The 22,912-nt window shown below is 61.5% G+C and overlaps 1 protein-coding gene across 2 annotated transcripts; it reads left to right on the forward strand.

Annotated features, from left to right (window-relative positions):
- Positions 1-8,153: 8,153 nt before the first annotated feature.
- Positions 8,154-22,067, forward strand: CRIP2 (cysteine rich protein 2). Of its 2 annotated transcripts, none has more exons than XM_086617270.1 (8): positions 8,154-8,196; positions 17,845-17,939; positions 20,106-20,163; positions 20,637-20,777; positions 20,955-21,023; positions 21,461-21,555; positions 21,769-21,826; positions 21,977-22,067. In XM_086617270.1, exons 1-8 carry the CDS (start codon positions 8,154-8,156, stop codon positions 22,042-22,044), a joined length of 627 nt encoding a protein of 208 aa, XP_086473396.1. In that variant the 3' UTR covers positions 22,045-22,067. The 2 variants fall into 2 exon arrangements, with proteins under 2 accessions (XP_086473396.1, XP_086473397.1); XM_086617271.1 differs by lacking the exon at positions 8,154-8,196 and adding an exon at positions 16,882-16,913.
- Positions 22,068-22,912: the final 845 nt, after the last annotated feature.

Genomic DNA, 22,912 nt, shown 5'->3' on the forward strand with positions numbered 1-22,912 from the left:
GAGGAGGGTTTGGAAGGTACCTTTAGCAAACAAAGGAAGATGCTGGCTCTCGGGAAGTGCAGAACAAATGGTAGGTCCCGCCACTCACCTAAGCCCAAGCTGCCACTCTCTTAAGCCGGCTGCTGTCACTAAGCCTCTGCTACACCAGCCTCCTCCTCCTCTTGCTGAAAACTCTGTGTGTGTTCACATGCCAGTGTGCTGTCCCTGCAGGGATGGCCTGTGTTTATTCCCTCTCCTGCTGTAGAGCTTCGAAAAGAAGAGGTTCATACATCCGGGGCAGTTAGTAGTTTTCCTCGTCCCTTCCAACCCTTACTTCCACCTCCTAAAGAGCCCTTGAGATTGCAGGGCACCAATTCTGATAGGAGTCGCAGTGAGAGACGCGGGGCTGGCATTTGGGCACGTGAGCTCCACAGTGCCAAGCCTGGCCTTTGGAAGTGCTCACCCGCCTGGAGCAGATCGTTTCTACCTCATGAGTCTCAAGTCCATAGTAAGTTTCGCCACATGGATTTGGATATTTTTTTATTTAGCTGTGTGTCTCTGGCATCCCCATCCTTCACTTGCTTTCTGCCTTGCGGACGTGGGAGCAGGCATGTCACAGGCTCAGCTCCCATCCCTTGGAGAAGGCTGAGCTTCATGCTGACATGGATGGAGCGTGCTGGCCTGCAGACTCGCTACGATCCTTAGGATTTTACAGTCTTAAAAGTAGCAAGGAGCTGGTCAGGAAAGTCTTTTAAAAACAAAACAAAAATGCCAGTATTCCTACAATATTTTATGAAAAAATGTTCTCGTTACAGATTTTTTTTTTTCTGGTTAACTTTGGAATTATGGGGTTTTTTACTTTGTATTTTGCATTTTACCAGCTTGTCTGTAGCAGCTGCCTGTGATCTCTGCTTTCGATGCTGTAACATGAAGGCAGCGCCCTGTCTGTAACAGCACTGTTGAAATAGTGTGGGGAAAAAAGCGCAAAGCATGACCAAAACTAACAATTCCAAACGTGGCATTCCTGCTGTGGGAGGTGGGCTGTAACTGGGATGCTACTGGAGAGTTGTAAAGCAAAATACACCCTGAAATTTCCTTTAAAATGGAAATCTGGAGCCTGTGCCAGCTCTGCTGCAGGCTCTGGCGATCCGTGCAGAGCGTTACACAAGCCAGACCTTGGGAAGCCTGAGAGTCCCTTTCGGACGGTCAGTTTGCGTCATGGTGGAGCGGCTTTCCACCGCTGAGGCAGGAGGTAGGGCTGTGGAGGAGGAGGAGCAGGCAGTGAACCTGCTCAGACCGTGTGGGCACAGCCGTGCTGGTGTGCCAAGTAGTGGCATGGGAGGGGTGTGAGCCTGGGGGATTTCTGGGAAGAGCAAGAATAAAATCTAGCAGATTTTGACTGGGAGAAGGAGGAGGAGGGTTTTGATACAGTTCTAGAAACTGGACCCTGTCTCCTCTTCTGTTTTTCTTGATCCATTGAGAGGGCACAGGCTTAAAAACACCTTTAACTTAAACCTTGGCAAGAGTGTTAGAGGGAGAAAGAGATCGCTGCAGAAAGGCAAGCCCCAGCATGACAGTCCTCTCTAGCTGGCGAATGTGTTTGGTTTTTATCCCGTAAATGTGCTTTTTAGCCAATACTTTTCTGGGAGAGCCTTACAAGAGCCAACAGCGATGTGGGATCTGCTGTGATCCCCATCTTCAGGATACAAACACGTCTTGAGCATGTGTGGTCTTTACTGCCCTCCGTGAGGCAGGGTGCTGGTGTGTCCCCGCTGCCCTCCCCGTCCTTTCTGGGGGCTGAGGAGAAGGGGGTTGCCCTGCACAGCCACCTTTGACACCTGGTGAAAGGCTCGGCCTCTGGTGATCATGTTTCATCCATGCAGGCTCTCGGGAGGGAGAAGCCGTTGCAAGAAAAGGCACATGGTAAGTTCGGATGGGCTGCGGGGCTGGGGGCTTGTCCCCATCTCCTCTTCAGCCTGGAAGGAAGTCAGGCAAGGTCAGGGCTGAAGCACACTTGATTCCTGCCCTGGGCTTTGCGAGTTCATTCATCGCATTCCTGGAGTGAGTGTGAATAACATAAATTCAGCGTTTTTCTGCAGACAGCTTCCTCCCCTCCCACCTGCAAGGGGACTCTCCACCTGGACCCAGTGCTCTGCGGGATGCTGGCGGCGTCACAGCAAGCACATTTGTGGGTCCTGGCTGGAGGGTTTTCGGCTGAGTTGTGCTCGTTTGGAGATTTTCCATCTGAGTGGTTCCAGCACAAGTGGGTTTGTTCCCCACTGCCTGTGTCTTGGCTACCCCAGTGCAGGACATATGGGAGGGGAGCGTGTGGATGTGGAGCTGGCCTGGGTGTGTTGCACGCTCATTTCCCTGCATCCTGGGAAGATGCTTGTAATGTCTCATGGAGACTGAGGCCAAACCCATCCTACCCCCTCGTGCTGCCAAAGGACACGATGGTGCTGTACAGGAACATGGGGACATCGCAGCGCCTGCGTTGCACTGGCTTACATGTGTCCAGCCCTGTCCCTGCCCCAGGAGCTCACCAACGGCTGTGTCCTAGGGATATTGTGCAGGTGGGGTACAGACACTGAAAACTGGGCAGTCCCTGTGCACGCTCATCCTGCCGTCACGCCGGCCCCCAATGCCGCGCTGCACCACGGCTGGCCTGGCCTCTGGCCACAGGGTGCGCGGGAGGGACCGTGGGACTGGGAGAGCTTGATGACAAACCGCCCAGCAGCACCTCACACAGCCAGGAGCTGAGCTTTGCCACCAAAGCCCAGCTGCGAGCGCAGCCCATCCCCTGGGACAGCCTTTCCTTCCCCTGGAAAAGCTGGGGTGAGCCGCTGGTGCCAGCCGCCTCTACACTTGGCACCCCTCTGCATGGCGTCCCCTCTGCCACTGGGACTGGCTCCAGCTCCACTAGGGGTTTGAGAGCCATGCTCGTGTCTCCAGCTGGTTTGCTGCCTTTTTTTGGTTAGAGCGCTGCTTTTGGGCGCCTGCATCCTGCCTCGCGGAGCTGTCACGCCTCCTTGATGAAGGTTCACGTGCTCCACACGAAGTATCTGCATCGTTGGCATCCGCGTGCAGCCTGCTGGGATGCTCACCGGGCCCGGGCGGGCTGGCAGCTTCAGCCCCCTGGGAAGAGGGTGCGGGGACAATGGGGACATCCGTTCCTACTTGCAAGGACAAGTGAGATGTCCGTAAGCCTGTTTATCTCAGGCGTGACAGTGCTATCTGCCCTGCCCGATAACGGTGGGTGCTCCGATGCCTTTTAAAGGAGAGAAGCGACAAGTGGACCGCCAGAGCTCCAGATAGCGGGCGCTGGGGCCAGGTGGTGACGTGCCGAGCCCTGCCAGTGGCATGTGCTGCCTGACGAGACCCAGCTCCTGCCAGCCCCTCGGCACGCTCTTGCTCCAATCCTCCATCTTCCTGTCTCTTGCTAATCCTTCCTAAGCCTCTGGGCTTCCTTTTCTGAGCTGTGTGCTTACCCCACAGCTCCCCTTCGGCAGTGAGGCTGGGTACCTGGCACGTGTGGGCTGTGTCCTCTCTGCGTGCATCTGCCTTCCATCCCAGCCATTCCAGGGCTCTTTGTGTTGGGAAAGCTGGTTTTCCCCGCTGCAGGCAGGGTGCTGCAGCCCAACCTCGGGTGGCCAGGTCTGGGCTGGCAGGTGCTGCACACATCCAGGAGGGCTATGTAGAAAAAATAAAATAAAAAATATTTTGCATAGTTTTGTGGAAGGCTCCTTTGTCTCATCCCTGAGCACGCAGTAGGAACCGCTCTCAGGCCACGGATGGGAGCCTGACAGGTTTTGCCATGAAGCTCCTGCTGAATGGGCAAGGACTGAGGCAAAATACGGGCAGAGCCGGGGCAGCGGGTGGTCAGCGGCCGTTGCTCACCACAGCCCGCGGCAGCAGCTGGCTGCTCTGCCATTTGTCACCGCAGGCTGCGTTTGGGGACGTGGGAGCTTTAGGGGTGACAGGGAGACCCAGCATGTCACCCTGGGGGGACCCTGACATGAGGGATGGAGGGGGCTGGGTGCGTGGGTGCACACGATGCACCAGCCGAGGGTCCGTGGGCTGCGCACGGACAGCTGTCCTCTGGGCGAACCCAGCCAGCAGCGGGTTTTTTTCCTTCACCTTTCTTTACTGGATATTTTCCCCCCAGTCTCTTCTTGCTCTGTAACAAATCCAACTGATCGTGGTGCCAGAAAACATGAGACACACAAGCAGAGGGGAGCAGTGGAAGGCTTTCCAGCCCCGGCTTCCCAGTCCAAGTGGCTCCCTCTCGGTGCGTGAGTTTTTATGGTATTTGCATCTGAAGGAAGAAGAAAGAGAGAGAGAGCGAGCCGGGGGGAGTCAGCATGGGGAGGGGGAGAGGTGAGCCAAAGGAGAGGCAGCCTGGAGAAAGTTATTCTTTATTTATTCTTTACTTTCCCTTAATCTCCCTGCGAAGCTCTCTGGTTGACCTGCCCTAGGATGGGGTCCCAAGCAGCCTCACGCCTTTTGAAGGCTCCCAGTGGAGGCGATCCCTCCTGCATGGCCAGGGCTGGACCAGCACAGTCAGCAAAACACCTGCCCCCCAAGTGTCACAGCCCACCTGGGGCCCGAGGCGGGTGCTGTTGCTGCCCAGGGGACAGTCACACGTGATGGCACCAACTTTAGGATCTGGGCTTGCTTCGGTCTCAGTCCCACCCAAGAAGGGGGATGCTGCAGGGATGTGGCTCCTGCTCCACTCCGTGCAGCATCTCTGCGGGAAGGGGCTGGGTTAAAACCCCCACTTGATCAAGGAGAGGGCTGCTGAGCTGCCAGGCACTCTGTAGAGGGAAGAAGACTCACCATGCCCCCACGGCCCATAAGTGAGTCATTCCAGGCACGGCCAGATCAGGGAAGAACCAATGTCAGTGCCCCGTGATATGATGTGTGCTGGGCCACAGCGGCTCAGGAAACGCTGAGGCTGCATGAGGCCGGGCATCACTGGAAGAAAATGGTTATGTTGAGGGAGATGGTCCCCTTGGCAGGGACACCCCCAGGCATTGCTGTGGGGTGCATCATCCATGCCAGAAACCTCCCCTGGGTGCTGAAAGGCAGCTTTGGCACCCACTGCCAGGGAAACCCTGGCTCAGCCTTCGGGCAGGGATGGAGCCCCAAATTTCTGATGTAAAAGGCATCACCTGCTGAGAATGGCTCCCCAGGCTGCTCCCCAGCCTGTTCCTCCTGCCCTCGGCACAGGGGCAGACACGTTCCCAGCCAGGGCAATAACGCAGCTCTCTGAGAATGCACCATAGTGGGGTCAGGGACGTCCTCCACGTGCCACTGCCTGCCACTGCCCTGTCCTACAGGTGCACTCCCATGTCTGGCACCAGGTGTGCTGGCCCCAGAGAAGCTGTGCCATCCCTGCTTGCTCAGCCATTGCCACTCGAGTCACCTGTCCTGGGACAGCCTTGCTGTTGGTGTGGGAGGATGCCAAGCCTAAGCCAGGCCAGATTAAGACACGACCAGCTAAAGCCACTTTGCTCCTGAACGAGCATATCCGCTTGGGATTTAGCGCATTTGCAGGCAGGGATTCACACCTTTAGGCGATTTGTCTTAATTCCCCCAGTCTCTATGTGTGAAAAGCCCTTGGTGGGTGAGAGCCTGGCTGTGTGCTGCTTCTGCAGCGTGGCCGAGCCCAAGTTTTCAACTATGGCTGCCACACACGTGCTGCCAGGTGGGTGCAGCCTCCTTCCTCCTCCTCCTCCTGCCTCCCCAGCCCCTAGGGATGTGACACCAGCTGAGATTTCTTACAGATCTGGAGGATTTATACAGCAAACCCCTTTCAGGATGTCCTCTACAGCGTGGGAGAGGAGCCACTGCAGGTGCAGGAATGATGCTGCTGGTGCTGTGCTGGCACCTGTCTGCTGCCGTGGAGTACTTTAGGGCAGCAAACACACTGGGTACTGCAGAAGGAACCCCACAAATGCCCATGGGGCTGTGCTGGTGGAGGCAGCTGGCCTCCCCAAAATCTATAGCTCCACAAATCCCCAGCTCCTGCCTTGCCCTGGTGGCTGCCGGCAGGGCCTGGACACGCTGGCTCCATCCTGGGGCACACAGGGCTCAGCTGCCCTTCCCTGAGGCCGTGTGGGGCTGGGGCGTCTTGGGGGCACCACCGCCACCTGCTCCTGCTTGGGGACCCCACAGGCCACAAAGCCCCACATTGTTGTGGCAGCAGCTGAGCGCAGAGTGACGGGGACGCCTGGGTCCTTCCAAGCCGGCGGGGTGCGTGGCCGATGGACAAACCCATCCGGCCCGGTGTGCTCATGGGCTGGGGTCACCCCATCCCATCCCCGTGCCCTGGCTTCCCTTCCCAGCGCTGTGTCTGCGCCTGGGGCTGGGCGGGCGCTTGGCAGCCGCACCAGCTGCCGGCAGAGAAAGGAGGAATTATATGACAATGGCGGCGGAGGGGAGCCAGGCTGCTGCCTGATGAATAATGCAACGGCTTCGTTTTCGGGCGCAGCAGATTTCCTGTTTACCAACACCCGGCCCGAGCCCGCGGGGTGGCAGTGCGAGGGTGCAGCCCCTGGAGCACCCCAGCAAGGGCGCTGCTGCCCTGCTCGCCTCCCCAGAACACCCCCTTCCCGTGCGCCCGCTGCCCGCAGCAGCCCTGCAGTGCAGGATCTGGCCATGCGGGCACGGAGGGGCTTCCTCTGGTGCAGGGGGTTTGCTCCCCACCACGGGCACGTTTTAGAGCAGGTGAAGCCGGCATTCCCGCCTTGACAGAGCTTCATGGCTCCCTGAGCATCCCTTGGCTGTGGCGGCAGCAGCCGAGGGAGGGATCTTTGACATGGGCGTTTCCATGGCAACGGAGCAAAATGGCACCGGGAGCCAGGAGGCTGCTGGGCACTGTGGCCAGGCAGCCAGTGCTGCCGGAGCGGGGTCATGGGGGGGAAGAGGTGGGGGTGCCGCGACAGTGAGCACGTCTGCTTGCCCTGCACGTGGGATGGGAGATGCCCCGGTCCCGCTGCTGGGGCTGGCCCCAGGATCCTCCATTTATGCCCCAGGCCTGTGGCATGATGGGCAGAGATGCCATGCTGTGCCATGCTGTGCTAGCAAGGCCACCAGGAGACGTGCCTTCCTTCCTCCCCTTGCCCGCCTGCCGTCACCGCTATCTCTGCTCCCCCAGGGCCTCTTGCCCTTGTCCCCCCCCAAGGTCTCTCGTATCAGACCTGTCGTCCCGGCTACTTAATCTGGGTTTCTCAGTTACCCCATCTGGAAAAAATGTGTCTAAGAATACCCAGCACAGGCATGGTGCTTCCTGGGGTGGGGGGCTGTTGCCCACCCACCCTGCGCACACCGCCAGCCCCCGTGCCCTCTGCTCTACCTGGGCACCGTCCCACCAAGCCATGGCCAGGAGCACTCCAGCGCTGGGGCAGGGCTCTCTGAGGGCAGCGGCTGTCAGGGTGCAGCCGGTGGTCTCTCAGCTGGTGTATTTGGTGCTGGGCTCCCTCAGACACAGATCTCACAAAGGACCACAGCAACCGGCTGTACACCCCTCTACAGACCCACGGTCCCTCTGTTCCACCAGCCTAACCATGCAGGGCTGTGTGTGCGCGCCAAGAGTCTGAAAGCACCTCCCCAGATGCCCCCCGTCCCTAAAAGCGGGGGCTAAGTGTCCCTTTGCTGTCCCTAGAAGAAGGGTAAGAGGGCTCCTGTGCTTGCTCTGGTTCTTGCAGGGGCTCTGGGGCTGGGGGTTGTGGCAACGGGACCTGGTCCTGTGTGCTGGTGCCAGCTCGCAAAGATGCAGGACACCTAGGGAGAGGGGAGGTGGCACCGCTGCCCAGGCGTGCACCAGCGATGACCAGGCACAGCGGTGGTAAAAACCCGCAACTCTGGTTGCTTAATTCAATCTTTTATTATTTTTTTTTTTTCCCAGAAAAGGGCAATCCCGAACACTTGCAGCTTTTGGGCTTTGGGAGACGGGGAACAGGCCGGGGGACGTTTGCCCGGGGCGGGGGCTCCGCCGTGCACCTGCCGCGCTCGGGGCCGCGCCGCGCCGGGCAGACGCTCCGCGGGCAGCCCCGCCCCGGCCGCCCCCGGGCGGCGGCGGGGCCAGTGGGCGGGGGCCGGGCGGAGCGGGGCGCACGGCGGCTCGGCACGGCTCGGGACGGCGCGGCTCCGCTCCACTCTGCTCTCCCGCCATGGCATCCAAGTGCCCCAAGTGCGACAAGACCGTGTACTTCGGTGAGCGCATCCCCGGGGCCCGGCCCCGCATCCCCCTCCCCAAGCCAGGGCGCATCCCCGGGACCCCCGCTGTGCCCCTGGTCCCCCATCCCGGAGCCGGCGCTTCATGCCTGTCTCCCCCTTCCCCAAGCGCCGGTGCATCCCCGGGTCCTCTTCTCCTTCCCGGAGCCGGGGTCTGTCTCCGGCTCTGCCGTCCCCGAGCCCGGCGCATCGCTGGGTCCCCCCGCGGGTCCCCATCGGGGCGCAGCCAGGGCCCTGTCCGGCACCAGCTGCTTCTTCCCGGGGCCCCCTCGCAGTGGCCGCGGCCCCTGTGCCCTGACCCTTCGGACCCCCATCCCCGGGCTGTGCAGGGAGGTGGCGCCGGCCGGCCCTGCAGCGGGGGACACGGGGGCTGTGGGTGGCAAGGGGGTCCTGGGCACCCTTCCCTGCTCCCTGGGCTGAGGAGGTGAAGCAGGGGGTGAGGAGCCCTGGTTGGGGTGTGCGTGCCCGCAGCCCGTTTTGGTGCTGGAGGGGCTCATGTCCCCGTGTACTCGCTGGCTGGGGTCACAGGGGAGCCCAGCCCATCAGACATGGATGAGGTGCTGGGCAGGGGGCTCCCGTGGGCCGGGGGGGGGGGGGGGGTGGTCTCAGTGCCGAGGAGCAGGCGGTGGCAGGTGCAAATGAAACCTTCTCCCAGACAATTTGTTGCCGTTCCCTACAAACCTCGCTCCAGGTGTGCTGCTTACCCCTCCCCATCTCGCCTCTCACCCAGCTCTCTGCGGTCTCTTCCCGGGTGGGTGAGCTAATGAATGTCTTGAGGTTTCTATGGGACTTCTTCAAAGGCAGTGTCTGGGCTCAGAGGTCCATCTTGGCATGCTGGGACAGAATTTAGGCAGCAGCGAGTCCCTGCAGATCCCCGAGGGCCCTGCTCGCGGTTGTGGCTGGACAGGATCACTGGGAACCGAGGCTGGGTGTCTCCCATCGGGCATCCCAGGGTGAGTGCCGCCACCCAGGCTGCAGAAAATGCCAAGGGCGGAGGTGGGAGTGAGGGTTGGTCCCCTGCCTTGGTGCCTCACCGCCACTCCCCAGGGAGCCTGCCCCAGCCTGCGTCCCCCTGTACAGTGATGCCCAGCCAGGACCCTCCTGGGGAGCGACCTGACCCCCTGGCCTTGGGATGGGCATTCCTGGGGTGAGCATCCCCAGGGTGAGTATCGCCGGTGCTGCACTGCAGGCTCAGGGTGGCTCTGGAGATGGGTCCAGCAGCCCAGTCCGAACTGTGTCCTGGGACCTGCTGCCCACCGGGTCCCGCTGGCCTGGCCTGGCGCTGCCCACCTGCCCCCCTCCCTGCCCGTCATCCTCCGGTGCTCCAGGATCCAGCCCCTGCTGCCTCAGCACGATTGTTTGGTGGAGAAATACCAAAGGGTCCTGATGGTGCCTGAGTGTTTGAGGCATTGGTGCTTTCATTCCTTTCCGGCCATCTCCAAGTAAACACAGAGAAATAGGAATTTGCTGTCTTCCTCCTTTAAATAAACCTATTTGTGTGGGGGTGGGAAAGGCTCAGCCCCTTGGATGTCTTTCCTTGTGTGAATCTTTTCCTTTTTAAGCAGAAAATAGCTTGTCTGTCCAGCCAGCTGGGCACTGGCCCGGGTCAGAGTCTCTCCTCTTGCTCCAGGGACAAGCCTCCCTGCGTGAGCGGGGCCAGGGCTGGGATCAGGGACACCCACCTCGCTGCTGGAGGAGGCCAGGCTGTGCCAGGAGGTGAAGCACCAGCCCCCAGCAGTGCCCACACTTTTTCTCTTTCCCCATATGCTGGGGGATGTGTGGGTCTCTCGGGGACATGGTCTGGGGGGAACAGTGCTGTACCCCATGCCCCCAGCTGTGTGTCGGCTCTCTCTCCCTGGGTGGGTTTCCGTAGGGGTAGTGGTCCGTGTCCAGGTCTCTGCTGCTCCTTGGCTTCCCCGTTCCTGCCCCCCTGGGGCACACCTCACCGAGCAGGCAGGTACAGGCAGCAGGGGAGCAGCAGCCCCCAGCACACACCTCCCTCAGGGACCACATGGCCCCCCCTGCCCCTAAGAGAGACCGGGGGGCGAGTCGAAACCGGAGCGAGCCAAAAACTTCTCTGTGCTCAGAGTTGAGATAGGCTGAAGCATATCCTTGCTGACGCCTTGAGCTTTTCCTTGAGGAACCGCCCAGGCTCTGGCAGAATAAACCCGGATCCGTTTATTTAATGCATAAAAACTGGATGCAACCTCTGAGCTGTCTTTCCGGGACACGGCTCCTGGGGTTTCCTCCCGATGGACCGCGTGGTTTGGTGGGAAGGCGACCGGAGCGCCGTGCCCGGGCTTTGGTAATGCTTGTGAATTCCTGGGCTGGCCCGAAGCTTAACGGGGAGGTGATTCATAAAGCCCCGCTTGTTCGGGAGCGCTCCTCGCCTGCGCTGAATGAACGCTGGCAACTATAACTTCTCGGATGCCTGGGATTGCAGTCGTGGGTCATGTGTGAGAAATGCCACCACGCTGCGTTCCCGGCCCCGCGTTGTGCCTGCGCGGCTGACCACTGCCAGCAGCCATGGGTACCTATGGAAAACTCTTTTCCAGCCTGCCTGTTGCTTCATGCTCCTTGGAAAAATCCAGCGGGCTCCTCCCTGCGCAGTCAGGAGGATGTGGGCGTTTCCTGAGCTACAGAATGAGCTTTTTTCCTTTAAAAAGCACAGGGAAATATAAAAATAGTTTTCTGCCTTTTTTTCTATTTTTTTTTTTAAAGCAGGCTGAGGTCTGTGACATTGTTTCCAGGGGTGGCTGGGGCTGACTTTCCTGCTTTGGGGAGGTTGGAAGGATGAAGTGAATGTTTAACTGGAGGAGCAGTGCTGCCGGCGGCTGCCGGGCCCGGTTCCCATCCTGTGCTGGCAGGTGGTGGTGGGTTGGGGATGGGACTGGGGTTGGGTTATCTCTTCTGGCAGGAAGCGCTGGAGGGACCAGAGTCGCTTGAGGCCAAACAGCCGCACATTTCCCCGGCTCCCTTTTGCATCCCTAGCCTTAAATGAGTTTTGCAGGGTCGCTGGGAGCCCTGGCCAAGCCTTTCCACCTCCCATCCTCTCTTGCCAGGGAACTGCGGGGGATCGCAGCAGCGAGGGGTTTCCTGTTTTCCCATCCCAGGCATGAGGCAGGCGAAAGCCCCAGGGATGTGGCAAGCACACGTGCAGCAGGGTCCGCAGGCGGGTGGCTTTTGGGGAGCTCTCTGCACGTGCTGAGGTGTCTGAGGGTTGGTGGGAGGCTGATGCACTGTTATTTGGGAAGGGGCATCCTAAAAGCACGTGGGAGTTGCCCAGTAGACCCGGGGCTTGTCCCAGCTGTGTCTGCAGCTGGGGCAGCAAAGCTGCTCTCTGGGGATGTTTTGCTAGTGGGGTGCCAGGTGGGGATCAGGGACATGGCCACATCCAACTGGGAAGCAAGAAGGGTCTGAGCCTGACGTGCTCGGAGAGGCCTGCAGCGGATGCCTGACCCCTCTGCCACGCTGACGTCCCCAGCATGCCGGAGGAGAGGGGTGCAGCAAGACACAGGGTGTGGGGCGCTCTCCCTGCGGAGCACCGCGCCGGCAGGTCAGCCCTGCAGAAATTCAAGCTGCAGAAGCTGCTCTGCAATTAATAAGTAACCGCTGGCCTTGGCTCCGGGCACTGGCTGCTGGAGACGGTGGCCTGCCAGCGGTCGGGCAGGAGAGGCAGGAGGGCTTTATTTCCATTACAGCCGTCTCTAACAAAGGAAGCGGCTCTGGAAGCACAGCCGGCGTAGCAGTCAGCACATCAGTGTCGGCACAGCCCCTGGCTTCCCAGCTCGAAGGCTGGCTGGGCTCCTGGGGTGACTGCCTGTTCCCGTGTCTCGGGGCGGCTGCTCCCGGAGCGTACGTGAACCTTGCGGAACAGTAACTAAGGATGCACCGGTTCCCTGCTCCCTGTGCAGGGCCCTGCTGGAGCAGGGATGCCTCTGTGGGAAGCTGAAGGACGGGCTGATTAGCATTAGCTTTTCCCTCAGGAAAATAGGGCGAGCTAGAGAAAATTATCTGTGGGAAGGCGGGACGGGACGATGTGAGGTCTCGGCCCCTTTGCTCTTGCGCACTGCTGAGTGCCCGCTTTGCCGGAGCTGTGGAGGCTCCCGCACGGGGCGGTGCCAGCATCTCGTGTGCGTGTTCATGGGCAGCTGCCTGCCTTGCGGGGAGCTGAGGCTCAGCTGCCATGGGACGCAGGGATCCACGTGGATGTGCCCACAGGGTTGTGCCAGGGCTTTGTGCTGGCTGGCGCGGGTGCCCTGCTCTCCCTGTGCTGCCAGCCTGCGGGGTGTGGTGCTGCTCCGGGGCTGTGAGTGCTGGGGGCTGGCAGGCAGCTCTCTGCAAGCCCGGCTGGTCCTGGGTGACTCCGTTTGGTGTCTGGCCTGTGGAGCTCTGCACCCACGTCTCAGGTTCCAGGCAGGTCTCGGGCAGAGCTCCGTGTGTTCCCATCCTCCCTCCCTGCCCCTGGCAGGGGCACAGGGATGGGGAGAGGTGAGGTGATGGGACTGGAAAGGAAAGGCAAAGAAAGGCGGAGCAGGAACGCCCGAGAGAGAGAGGTAATGGAAAATCTGTCACTGCAATGTTGCAATCAGATAGGGGCTGGGAGCATGTGCTGTGGTGCCACTTTTGGCTGGGGTGGGGTGGTGGTGCCCATCGCTCCTGCCAACGGGCTGGGAGGCCCTGAAGCAAGCAGGGAGGCAATGGTGGGGGACAGGTCCTGGCATGCAGGGGGGAGAGCTCTGCCACCAGCCTGCTGTGTGCTTGCCGGTGGGGAGCACCAGTGCTGCAGCCCCTGGGGAGGTCCCCAACATCTCTGCTGCTGCCGTCTCTGCCCACACTGCATTGCCCACCACCCTAGGCCAAACCCTACTTGGAGCTGGTCATGCCCCACAGCTGTGGGGAGCTGGCAGGGTGGGGAGGTGAGGAGCCGTGGAGATGGAGAGTGAATTAGGCGGGCTTGGCTACTGCAGCATCTCGCTGATCTGCTCTTGCTGACACGGACCAGGAAACTGTCTCATCCTCTTGGCACTGCGTGCCAGAGATGGTATCTCATGCAGGAGAGGAACACCATGCTCTGGACCAGCAATTACCCAGGGAGGAGTTTTGCTCGTGTGCCTGCCTGTGCCCCACCTCTCCACTGACCGCTCTGCCCCTCACCGTGTGGTGGGGCGAGAGGGGGGCTGCAGGCTACCTGGGTTCCTGCCGCTGGCCAGGGGTCCTTGCATGTGGGTCTGCACCCTGGCAAGAAAGCAGCTGATTTTGTGCCCTGGCTGCACCCGATACCCAGCAAGAAGTGCTTCTGATCCTCTCCCAGCACAGCCATGGTGGAGCTGCCCAGCCTCAGAGCCGGAGTAGCGCATCCTGTACGGACGCTGCTTGATGAAGTATAGCAGCCTCGTGGAAAATGGAGAGGGACTTGCTGGAGGCTGCCCTGGCCCCGTGAACTGGAGCGGGAGGCTTGAGGCTCACGGCCAGGAAAGTGCCTGCAGCAGGTGAGGTTTTGTTGGCAGGGAGTGGTGGGGTGGATGGGAGCCATGCCGTGCATTAAGGCTGGAAATCAAACAACCCTCGCTCGCAGCTGAGAGGGCAGTGGGGGCTCATGTCCTGGGGGACATCTCACCTCCCTGCTGCGATGGGAGCAAGGCCCTGTGAAGCGGGACCCCCTGCCTGGGGTATTCCTCGTTTCCCCCAGGGATGGGGACGGTTCCGCTCCTCTGCGACGCCGTACTGAGCTGGCTTTGTTGTGCACTTGGAGGAAGCCCAGCGAGCGAGCGGCTCGGGGCCGGAGGGATTGCCTTGTCTTGCTGCCGGGGAGCTAAATATATACATCTTGGCCACAAAATCACAGTGCAGCATAACCGTTGGCACCAGCTGTGATGAGGGAGAGGAGCTGCCTGGTGGTGCCCAAGGAAGGCAGGAAGGGAAGGGGTGGGGGATGTGGGAAGGCCATGCAGACCCTTTGAGGGGCTGGCAGGGCACTGCGGCTGGCAGCACAGCCTGGCACGGGGGGCAGGAAATCCTCAAGCTGTCACTTTGCCTTTTCCATCTCCTGGCCACGCGACGAGGAGCTGGGGAAGAGATGAGGCTGCCGGCTGCCTGGGCTCTCAGCTTTGTTTCCAGCCATTTCCCAGGCTCCTTTCCCTGCGTTCATCTCTCTTATTCATTCCTTTGTGCCTGCGACCGCTTTGAAGTGCATCTGTGGTCGGTCTGACAGCATCCCTCTCTTCCAGGGATGCCTGTCACTGGGTCCCTGTGTGGATTTGGCATGTTTAGCCCAGGTCTGGGCTTTGTCAGCCCTTCCCTGCATCCTCCCAGGGCTGCAGCGGGGTGGATGGGGCACAGCCCAGCCCTTTGCAGAGACGCCGCTGCAGCTACGGTTGCTTTTGCTGAATAAGCCTCCGGCTGGAAGCAGCGCTGACGTCAGGCTGTGGAAATACCTGTGCGAGGGCTGGGAGCCGGCTCCGCACGGCCCTCGGCAATGAGGCTGGGAGGAGGGATGCTCCCTTCCCACCCCAAAAAGGTGCACCCACCTCTGGCCCACGCCAGCTGCCTTGCCCGGGCACGGCAGGTAATTAAGGGATGAGCCGCGCTGTCTCTGGGGTGGGGCTGCTGCAGGGCCATGGGGAGCGGAGCACCTCGGCAGCCGCCCCCGAGCGCTTTCCTGCTCTTGACCTCTGATTTTCCCCAGCCCTGGTGCTGTCCCTCGTCGAGGTGGGCTGCAGCCCCTGCACTGTGCAAATCCACCCCCTCACTACGTCCTGCAGCTGGCCGGGCACCCGGCTCTGCCTCTGCCTCTGCTCCGGGGGGCATTTCCCTAGGGGAGAGGTTTGTTATCCATGGGTGCCTGCCCACAGCGAGGTGGGTAACCCAAGGCAGGCAAACCCCGAGTCATGCACGTTTGGAAGAGGCCAAATTGCTGCAGGCAAGTGCCCTTCACTCTGCCCTGCCTGTGGGTGCTGCACAGCTGGTTCAAATCTGATGGGCTTGAGCAGGGCATCTTGCCTTGGGCTGAGCGTGTAGGTGCAGGATCCAGCAAGCGGGGCAGGACGTGCGCGCACTCGGTGTGACGCCAAGAGGATGGGGGTGCTGGCCCGTCCCTTCCCGGGGTGGCAGGCCATGGTGTTGGGTGGCAGCGGCCGGGTGTGGGGTGATGTCTGGCCAAGTGAAGCTGGCTCCAGGGCCCTGTGCCATCCTGCCGCGCTCCCTGCACAGAGCTGGCCAGCGACTTCTCCGGCAGAGCCGATGGAAGGGTGGAGCGGAGGTGGCGGGGTGACAGGAACTCTGGGCGCTGGTGCTTTCCCTCTGCAGTGATTTATGGAGCAAGACGCCGCTGCCCTGGAAATGGGCTGGGGTGGCTCCAAGCTGCTTCCTCTGCTCGGCGCAAACAATGCCGCCTGGAAAACCGTCCCAGCTGTGCCGGCCCCGGCCATGGCCCCTGGGAACCCTTGTTCGCAGCTGAAGGATGCGTGACCAGCTTCTGTGCAGCATTCCCAGCAAGGGGCTGCCCCTGTGGCCCCTGGGAGCAGGACAGGGCACTGGGCCACCTCCTGCCCTGTCCCCTGCCAGGGGCTGCGGGTGCCGGTGAGGTCCCTCTTGCTCTGCATGGCCCGAGGATGCCTTGGCAGGGGGATGCCTTCGTCAGGGAGCAGCAGGGATTTACGGCTGCCTGAAATATTATGGAGGGGGGGACATCGGGGGGGCACCTCATCTTGCGGGGGCAGGAAGGAGCTGGTGTGGGCTGTGGCCGGCTGTAATTGCAATGGCCTCCGGAAAACATCCGCAGGGAGTTTCCTCCTTGCTTTGTACCCTGGGCTGGGGTGGTGGGGGGAGCCGAGGGTGACGCAGCCGAAACGCAGCCTGGCCTGGCTGTGCACCCGCTGTGACAAAGGCGAGCGGCTCTTTGGCCCCGAGCCCCTGGCTCGGCTTTCAGCCCTTCACGCTCTGTTTCCCTCCCTGGTCACGCCGGTAGGCACCCGTTCCTGCAGGGAGGGCCGGGGGGACGCAGGGCTCTTGCAACAGCCCTGGGGCAGCAGGGTGCTGGGACCTCTGTGTGCCCCTTGTTTTTGGGACAGCTGGAGAGGCTGGGGGCTGTGTGCCCCTGGGCTGATCCTCTGCCCCAGGGGCGGCCGAGGGCTGCAGAGGAAGGGGAGGGAAGGACCCAGCCCTGGCCCCTTCACTGTGTGCTGCCTGCTGTGAGGGGCTGGGGGAGCACAAGCCCTCCGGAGCCCCTGAGGTTGGGAGTCAGCAGGGATTTGCCCCAGCAGGTTTGAGCAGGCAGGCACAGACCCCTGGTATGGCATCCCTTCACCCTGCCGTCTGCTCCTGCCTGGGGTTTAGTCCAGCAGGCCAGACTCATGCGTGGCATCACCAGGTGGTCGTTTCGGAGCCGCTTCCAGCTGATGCCGGTCCCCCAAGCCCATCCTCCAAGTGCTTGCTCAGGGATGCTCTTGGGGATCTCCCCTGCGCCCTGGCGCGATGGCTCCGGCTCTGCCTCCTCGCGCTGCCCTCCTCCGCCACCCACCACCCGGCTTCGCATCGGGACTGTTTTTTTGGGTGGTGGTGGCAGTTGTTTCGGCTTATCTTGGCCCCGCAGCGTGCCCCGGATGCAGCTGTTTGCCTTGGGAGGAGGGTGGCTCTGGAAGCCAGGACCTGCCTTTGGGGAGCTCTTGACCCCCATCTCGACCTGATGCAAACAGGTGACATTTGCTGAGGTCCTGGGGGAAAGAAGGGCTGGGAAACCCACCATCGTGGAGGAGGTGGTCTTGTAGAGCAGGGCCGAACTCCAGTTGCGCTTTTATTTGCTTGTTAAATATTTTATTTGGCTCTTCTGATTTAGTTTTACGGTGGCTTTAACGGGATCCCGCTGTTTTCCAGCTGTCTCTGCACATGTGTGGTGGAGAGGGAGGAACAACGGGAATCAGTGGGGGCATGGGGCAGCGCCCGGCCCCCCCAGGAGCTGAGAGGGAGGGGGACAGCATGAGGCCGGGGGTGCAGGATGAGGACTGGCAGCCAGTGCCACCTCCTGGGGTGCTCCTGAGGACATACAGCCCGGGGACAGCTGGAGCAGGTGCATTTGTGTAATCGATCTCGAAGCATTTTCCTTCCCTGAATTTGCCCACTGATGCTTTGAAACTGTTTTTGGTGCTGCAGGTTTGTGGCTCTGGCAAAGGGCTGGAACTGCAGCTGAGGCTCCCCAGGGAGCGCTGGGGAGTCCGAGAGCCTGGGCACGCGTGGGGGAGGCAAGACGAAACGAGTGGGGTGGGCATGGTAACACCAAATATTTTTATGGGAGCAGGGTCATACTGGGTAATGTGGTGGGTAAAAATAGATGCAGGGAGTAGGAAGGCAAATGCTACTGTTGTTGGACTGGCGCGTGGGAAAGGGCGTCTGTGCAATGGCAGAGCCAGCACTGGGGGGTCAGAGGCTGGGGGTCCTGTACCCGTGGCCTGAACGGCCTTGGGGACCCTGTGGGCTGCAGCGGAGCGGTCTCTGCGGCATGGTCCCTCCACAGCGTGCCCATGAGCAGCCCCCTCGCCTGCAGCTCCCCATGGTGCCCAGAGCCTGCCTTCCCCGGGGGCTTTAGCGGGTGCTGGGCGGTTGCTCACCCCTCTTTTGTGTTCCCTGCAGCCGAGAAGGTGTCCTCCCTGGGCAAGGACTGGCACAAGTTCTGCCTGAAGTGTGAGCGCTGCAACAAGACCCTGACCCCAGGCGGGCACGCTGAGGTAAGAGCCGCTGGGGCAGATGGGGTCAGGGAGCCCACTGGGGTGTGATGAGGACTGGGGACCCCCAGCATCCTCTTGTCCCCAAGCCCAGACTCCCTTGACAGATAACCAGCACGGTTAGGTGGGACGGGGCAGCCCTGTGTCCAGCCCTGCATCCAGCCCTGCCCTCCATCTTCCCCTGGCCAGCAGTCAACAGGGGTCTGTGTGACGCAGCTCCTAATCAGGAGTCACATCTACTAATGGAGGTACAAAAGCCCCAAATCCATTTAAAATACAAATATTTGGGACAGCTGAAGCAGCAGGGGCTGTGCTGGCATGCGGGGGTGGCCTGGTGGCCTCTCCAAAGCTCTCCAGCTCCCCAGGGATGGGGAGTCCTGGGAATGGGGCTGGGGCAGGTACCCAGCACAGCAGTTTGAAATTCTGTGATTCTGTGAAATGCTGTTGCTGCAACCTGCGGTGCTCAGCAGCTCTCGTGCACAGCCCTGGGCAAGCCACAGAGTGGTGCTGGCTCCACGTGTGGTGCCTGGCTGTGCCACCCCTCTCTGGGCCTATGGCTGGGCTCGGCGTGTCCCAGCAAGCGCTGGAAGTGGCACCGCACACCGGGCAGGCATGTCTGGGCATTGTGCTGGCTTTGAAGGTGTATGGGTGCCAACAGCCTGCGCCAAAGTGTGGTTGAAACCAGTAAAACTAAGAGATGCGTGGGTTGCCATGGCGATGCTGGCTCAGAACTGGCACTTTCAGTGCCCTGGGGCTTGTGCTGGAGCGTGATGCCACCGCAGCTGCCCGGCACTCGGGAGGGCGAGAGTGCTGTGCCGGTCGCAGCAGGTGCTCCGGCCTGGGAGCAACTGTGTTTTCCTTGTGCGATGCCCCAGCGTTGACAGCCGGTGCCTTGGGTTTTCCGCAGTGCCTGTCATGCCAGAGTGTCAGCAGCTCTTTAGCGTGGTTTTAGCAGGTGGCACGGCTGGGGAGCGGGCGGTGGCGGCAGGGACAGTCGTGCCGGTTGCCGCCAGCCTGCGGCGGGAGCGGGACCAGTCCTGCCAAGGAGGATGGGGCTGTGCGGGTGGGTCTGTGCTTCGGGCCGGGTTAAGCCCAGGGGATTTGCTGCTTCTCCATATAAGGCCGGATTCTGCTCCCATGGGGGACGGCAGCCAAGCCCCCGCTGACTGTGCTGAGAGCAGGATTTGGCCATTCCCTGCTTTTCTCCTTCCTTTCAAGCCAGCATGTCCGGCCAGGTTGGAAGGGTGTCACTGGGAGACCAGCTAAATGTTTACCCTCCCCTCCAGCATGGTAACGCTGCGAGCACACTGATATTTATGCCTTGGGATGTTTTGCAGCTGCCCGCTGCCAGCCGGCTGCCTGCTCGCTCCCCCAGCCTCGCTCCCCACTGCTCCCAGCCCTTGCCTTCGGCATGGCACCGCTTGGGAGGGGAGGAAACTGCTCAGCTACCACTCTGCCTGTTTTGGGCAAGGCGTCCTCGCCTTGCAGTGGAGGGGATGGAGGGCACAAGCACCAGGCATGGAGCAGGGTTTAGATGCTGGATGGAGCTGAGCAGGCTATGGGGTGGGTTTGTGCCTGAGGATGGAGTTCCAGTGGGTTTTCCACGCCGGATGGTGTGCTTGGCAGCCCCGCTGGCCCCCTGCCCCAGCCACAAACACTCTTGCTTTTCCCATGGACTTGGTTCCTGCCGGCCCGTGAGAAATGGCCGCGGGGAGCTCTGGGGCTTATCGCCCGCTTTGAGTCTTCCTGCGATAATCGCCCCCAGCCAATAGCAGAGTCGATATGGGGCCAACACGATATGGGACCAGCGTCTGCACGGGGCCTCTGATCTCAGGCCAAGGTGAGGGGGGAGGCGAAGCTCGGTGGAAGCCGCGGTGCGGCCGAGTGATGCCTTACGGGGGCTTGGGGCTGCCTCTCAGCTGAACTGCCGCAGGGTGCTGGTGCTCCGTCCCCGCGGTACGGCACGCGCAGAACAGTCGGAGCGTTTGGTGCAGGCGCAATCCTTGAGTGCTTGAGAGGGGTTGGGCTGTCGCCGGCAGACCCGCAGGCTGGGTGCATTTTAGGGTGTTGGCATGGCCACGGTGGTCTCTGAACACCAGTGGGGATGGAAGCGATCCCGAGGGAACTGTGGTCGCTGCTCGGCATCCTAACACTCCCCTCTTTCCCCAGCACGATGGGAAGCCCTTCTGCCACAAGCCCTGCTACGCCACGCTGTTCGGCCCCAAAGGTACGTCCGCGCTCCCTCCGTGCCTGTGCGGCTGTGCCCGGGGCTGCAGGAGAGGCCAGGTCCCCTCATCCCCACCGCTGGGGACCCATGGCCCTGAGAGCACCCCAGGAGGCAGGCCAGCATGGGCTGAGCATCAAGCCAGCACTTTGCCGTCCCAATCCTGCCATGCCCTGTGCAGAGGGAGAGGAGAGCTGCTGGAGTGAGGGACGGATGTCCTGACAGCTGTCCTTTTTTTTTTTTTATATATATATATTTAAAAAACAACTTCCCATTCAAACAGAAGGTGGAGTCACTCTCCTATCCCAGACGTGGCTGGAGAAAGCCCAGCTCAGGAAAAAGCAAGCCGGGGCTGAGGTGCAGCGGTGTCTGCAGTGGCTCAGTGGGGCTGAGGGAGGTGGGACAGCGGAGCTGGGGGGAGGACGGAGACACCGAGCGCTCCCAGGCCACCGCAGCCTCTCTCTGCCCCACTGCAGGGGTGAACATTGGCGGGGCCGGGTCCTACATCTACGAGAAGCCGCAGATTGAGGGGCAGACCGCTCCAGGACCCATCGAGCACCCGGTGAAGGTGGAGGAGAGGAAGGTGAACGCCGCGCCTCCCAAGGGACCCAGCAAAGGTGAGGGGCCAGGTGGGACGGTCAGCCTGACCCTCTGCTGTGGCATTCAGCTGGTCCAGAGCCACTGTGGCTGGTGATGGTGTGGGGTGCAGGGTGTACGCGGGGGGTCTTCCGCACCCATGTGTCCTGGCTTAGATGTCCCTCTGCGTCCCTCACCCATGCCCTCTCTCCTTCCAGCCTCCAGTGTCACCACCTTCACCGGGGAGCCCAACATGTGCCCGCGCTGCGGCAAGAGAGTCTACTTTGGTAAGGTGGCGAGCAGGCAGTGGGTGCACACCCCGGAGTGGCACAGCCCCACAGTGCTGGGGCTCATGCTGGACCCCCGGGGCACACAGTGGGGCTGGGAGGGGGTCTTGGCTCAGAGATAGGGTTGGGGGCACAGAGGCATGTGCCCGAGGAGCCTGCAGGGATGTGTCCTCTGGGAGGAGCTCCTGGATGCAGGGCTTCGTCTGCATCATGTTCCCTGTTGTCACCTCCCAAGTGGGTGATGTGGGCTTAACAGCTGTCACCAGCCAACCTCTGTCACCTGCGAGGCAGCAGAGGGATGGGAGAGATGTGGGAGGCTGGGGTGTGCGGGGCTGTCTTGGGACTTTGTGTGCAGAGGTGATGTCCCTCGGGACGTGCTCCCCCTCGGCCTGTGTCCAGGGGTCCGCCATGACCCTCCCTCCTTGTCCCCACTCTAGCTGAGAAGGTGACTTCGCTGGGGAAGGACTGGCACCGTCCCTGCCTACGCTGCGAGCGCTGCAGCAAGACACTGACCCCGGGGGGTCACGCCGAGGTAAGGACGTCCCGACCCCCCGATTCCTGGGTAGCGCATGGCGAGGATGCCAGTGGGGCATGGCTGAGCCATGCTGTGCCGATTGGGCAGCCCCTGCCTTTGCAAGGGGGACGAGCAGAGCAGGAGAGGTGCTATGCCAGGGGGATGGGTCCTGGGGACTGGTCCTGCCCGGCCCCCCACGCCAGGTGACATGCTTCTCTCTGCCCCGCGCAGCATGACGGACAGCCGTACTGCCACAAGCCCTGCTACGGGATCCTCTTTGGGCCAAAAGGTGAGTGTCTGGGGGGGCGTAGGGTGGGGTGGGGGTCCAGGGGCACGCGTCCTGCCAGGGCGGCTCATGCCACCGCCCGCAGGGGACATCCCCTGGAACGTGCCACCTTCTTACCTGGGTCCTCATCCTTCTGCATCTCTCCCCGTGCAGGTGTCAACACCGGAGCCGTGGGAAGCTACATCTATGACAAAGACCCTGAGGCAAAGAACCAGCCCTAGATGGCATCCCCCCACCTGCCCGCTTTGTGCCCCCCTACTAACCTCCTGCTGGCAGCTGGAGCAGACCCTGGCCGGGCTGGCACAGAGCTGTGCTCTCTCTGCTGTCTCTACTCCGGGCAGGACAGCCCTGCGCTGCCGCCCGGGATATACATCATAGTCTCTAATATAAGCTTCAGTGTTTAAAGGCAAAGGTAAAAGGTGTCTCTGGTCATGCCCAATGCACTCTGCCCTCCCCAGCCCTCTTGCCCACTTCCCTGGGCGCAGGAGGCAGTGAGTGGGTGTGGGGATGTCACCATGTGCAGGGGACGGCGGGTGGCACCCGAGGGGCTGAGAACGGGGTGGGAGGGAGGTGGTGGCAGGAGTCCCACCACGGGAGGGTGCTCCCTGCTGCTCCCCACACAGAGGGTGATGGAGCTGAGCAGGGGTCTCATGGCACTTGAGAGGGAAGCTGGTGGTCAGGGCACCCAGCCATGTTCCACGCCAGCTGCTAGGGATGTGCAGGTCCCCTGAGGGCTCTGTCCCATCTGGCAGTGCTGTCCTTCTCCTAGCCCTTCTTGGACTCTATGCCCTGGCTATCACTCTCCCCAGGGCTCACGGCCAACTCCAGCTGCTATTGGGGTTGCAGGGTCTGGCACCTCCCTGCATCCCATCCTTGCACCCCCAGGGCATCCCTGTACGTGCACCCGTGCAGGCACCCAACCCGCTCTGCCGGCTTGTTTGGGTTGGTGGCTCCCCCCAGCCTCGTCCCCTACGGTGGCAGAACCGGTGCCGGGGGGGCACCAGGTGGCTGCAGCCCTGGGGGAGTGGGCTGCTCCCCACCTTTGGAGGGCAGAGCGCATTGGGCTGGCGGCTCGGTGGCGGGACACCC

The sequence above is a fragment of the Tauraco erythrolophus genome, chromosome 10 (genome assembly GCF_009769465.1).
Source record: "Tauraco erythrolophus isolate bTauEry1 chromosome 10, bTauEry1.pri, whole genome shotgun sequence".
In the NCBI taxonomy this organism is placed as follows: Eukaryota; Metazoa; Chordata; class Aves; order Musophagiformes; family Musophagidae; genus Tauraco; species Tauraco erythrolophus.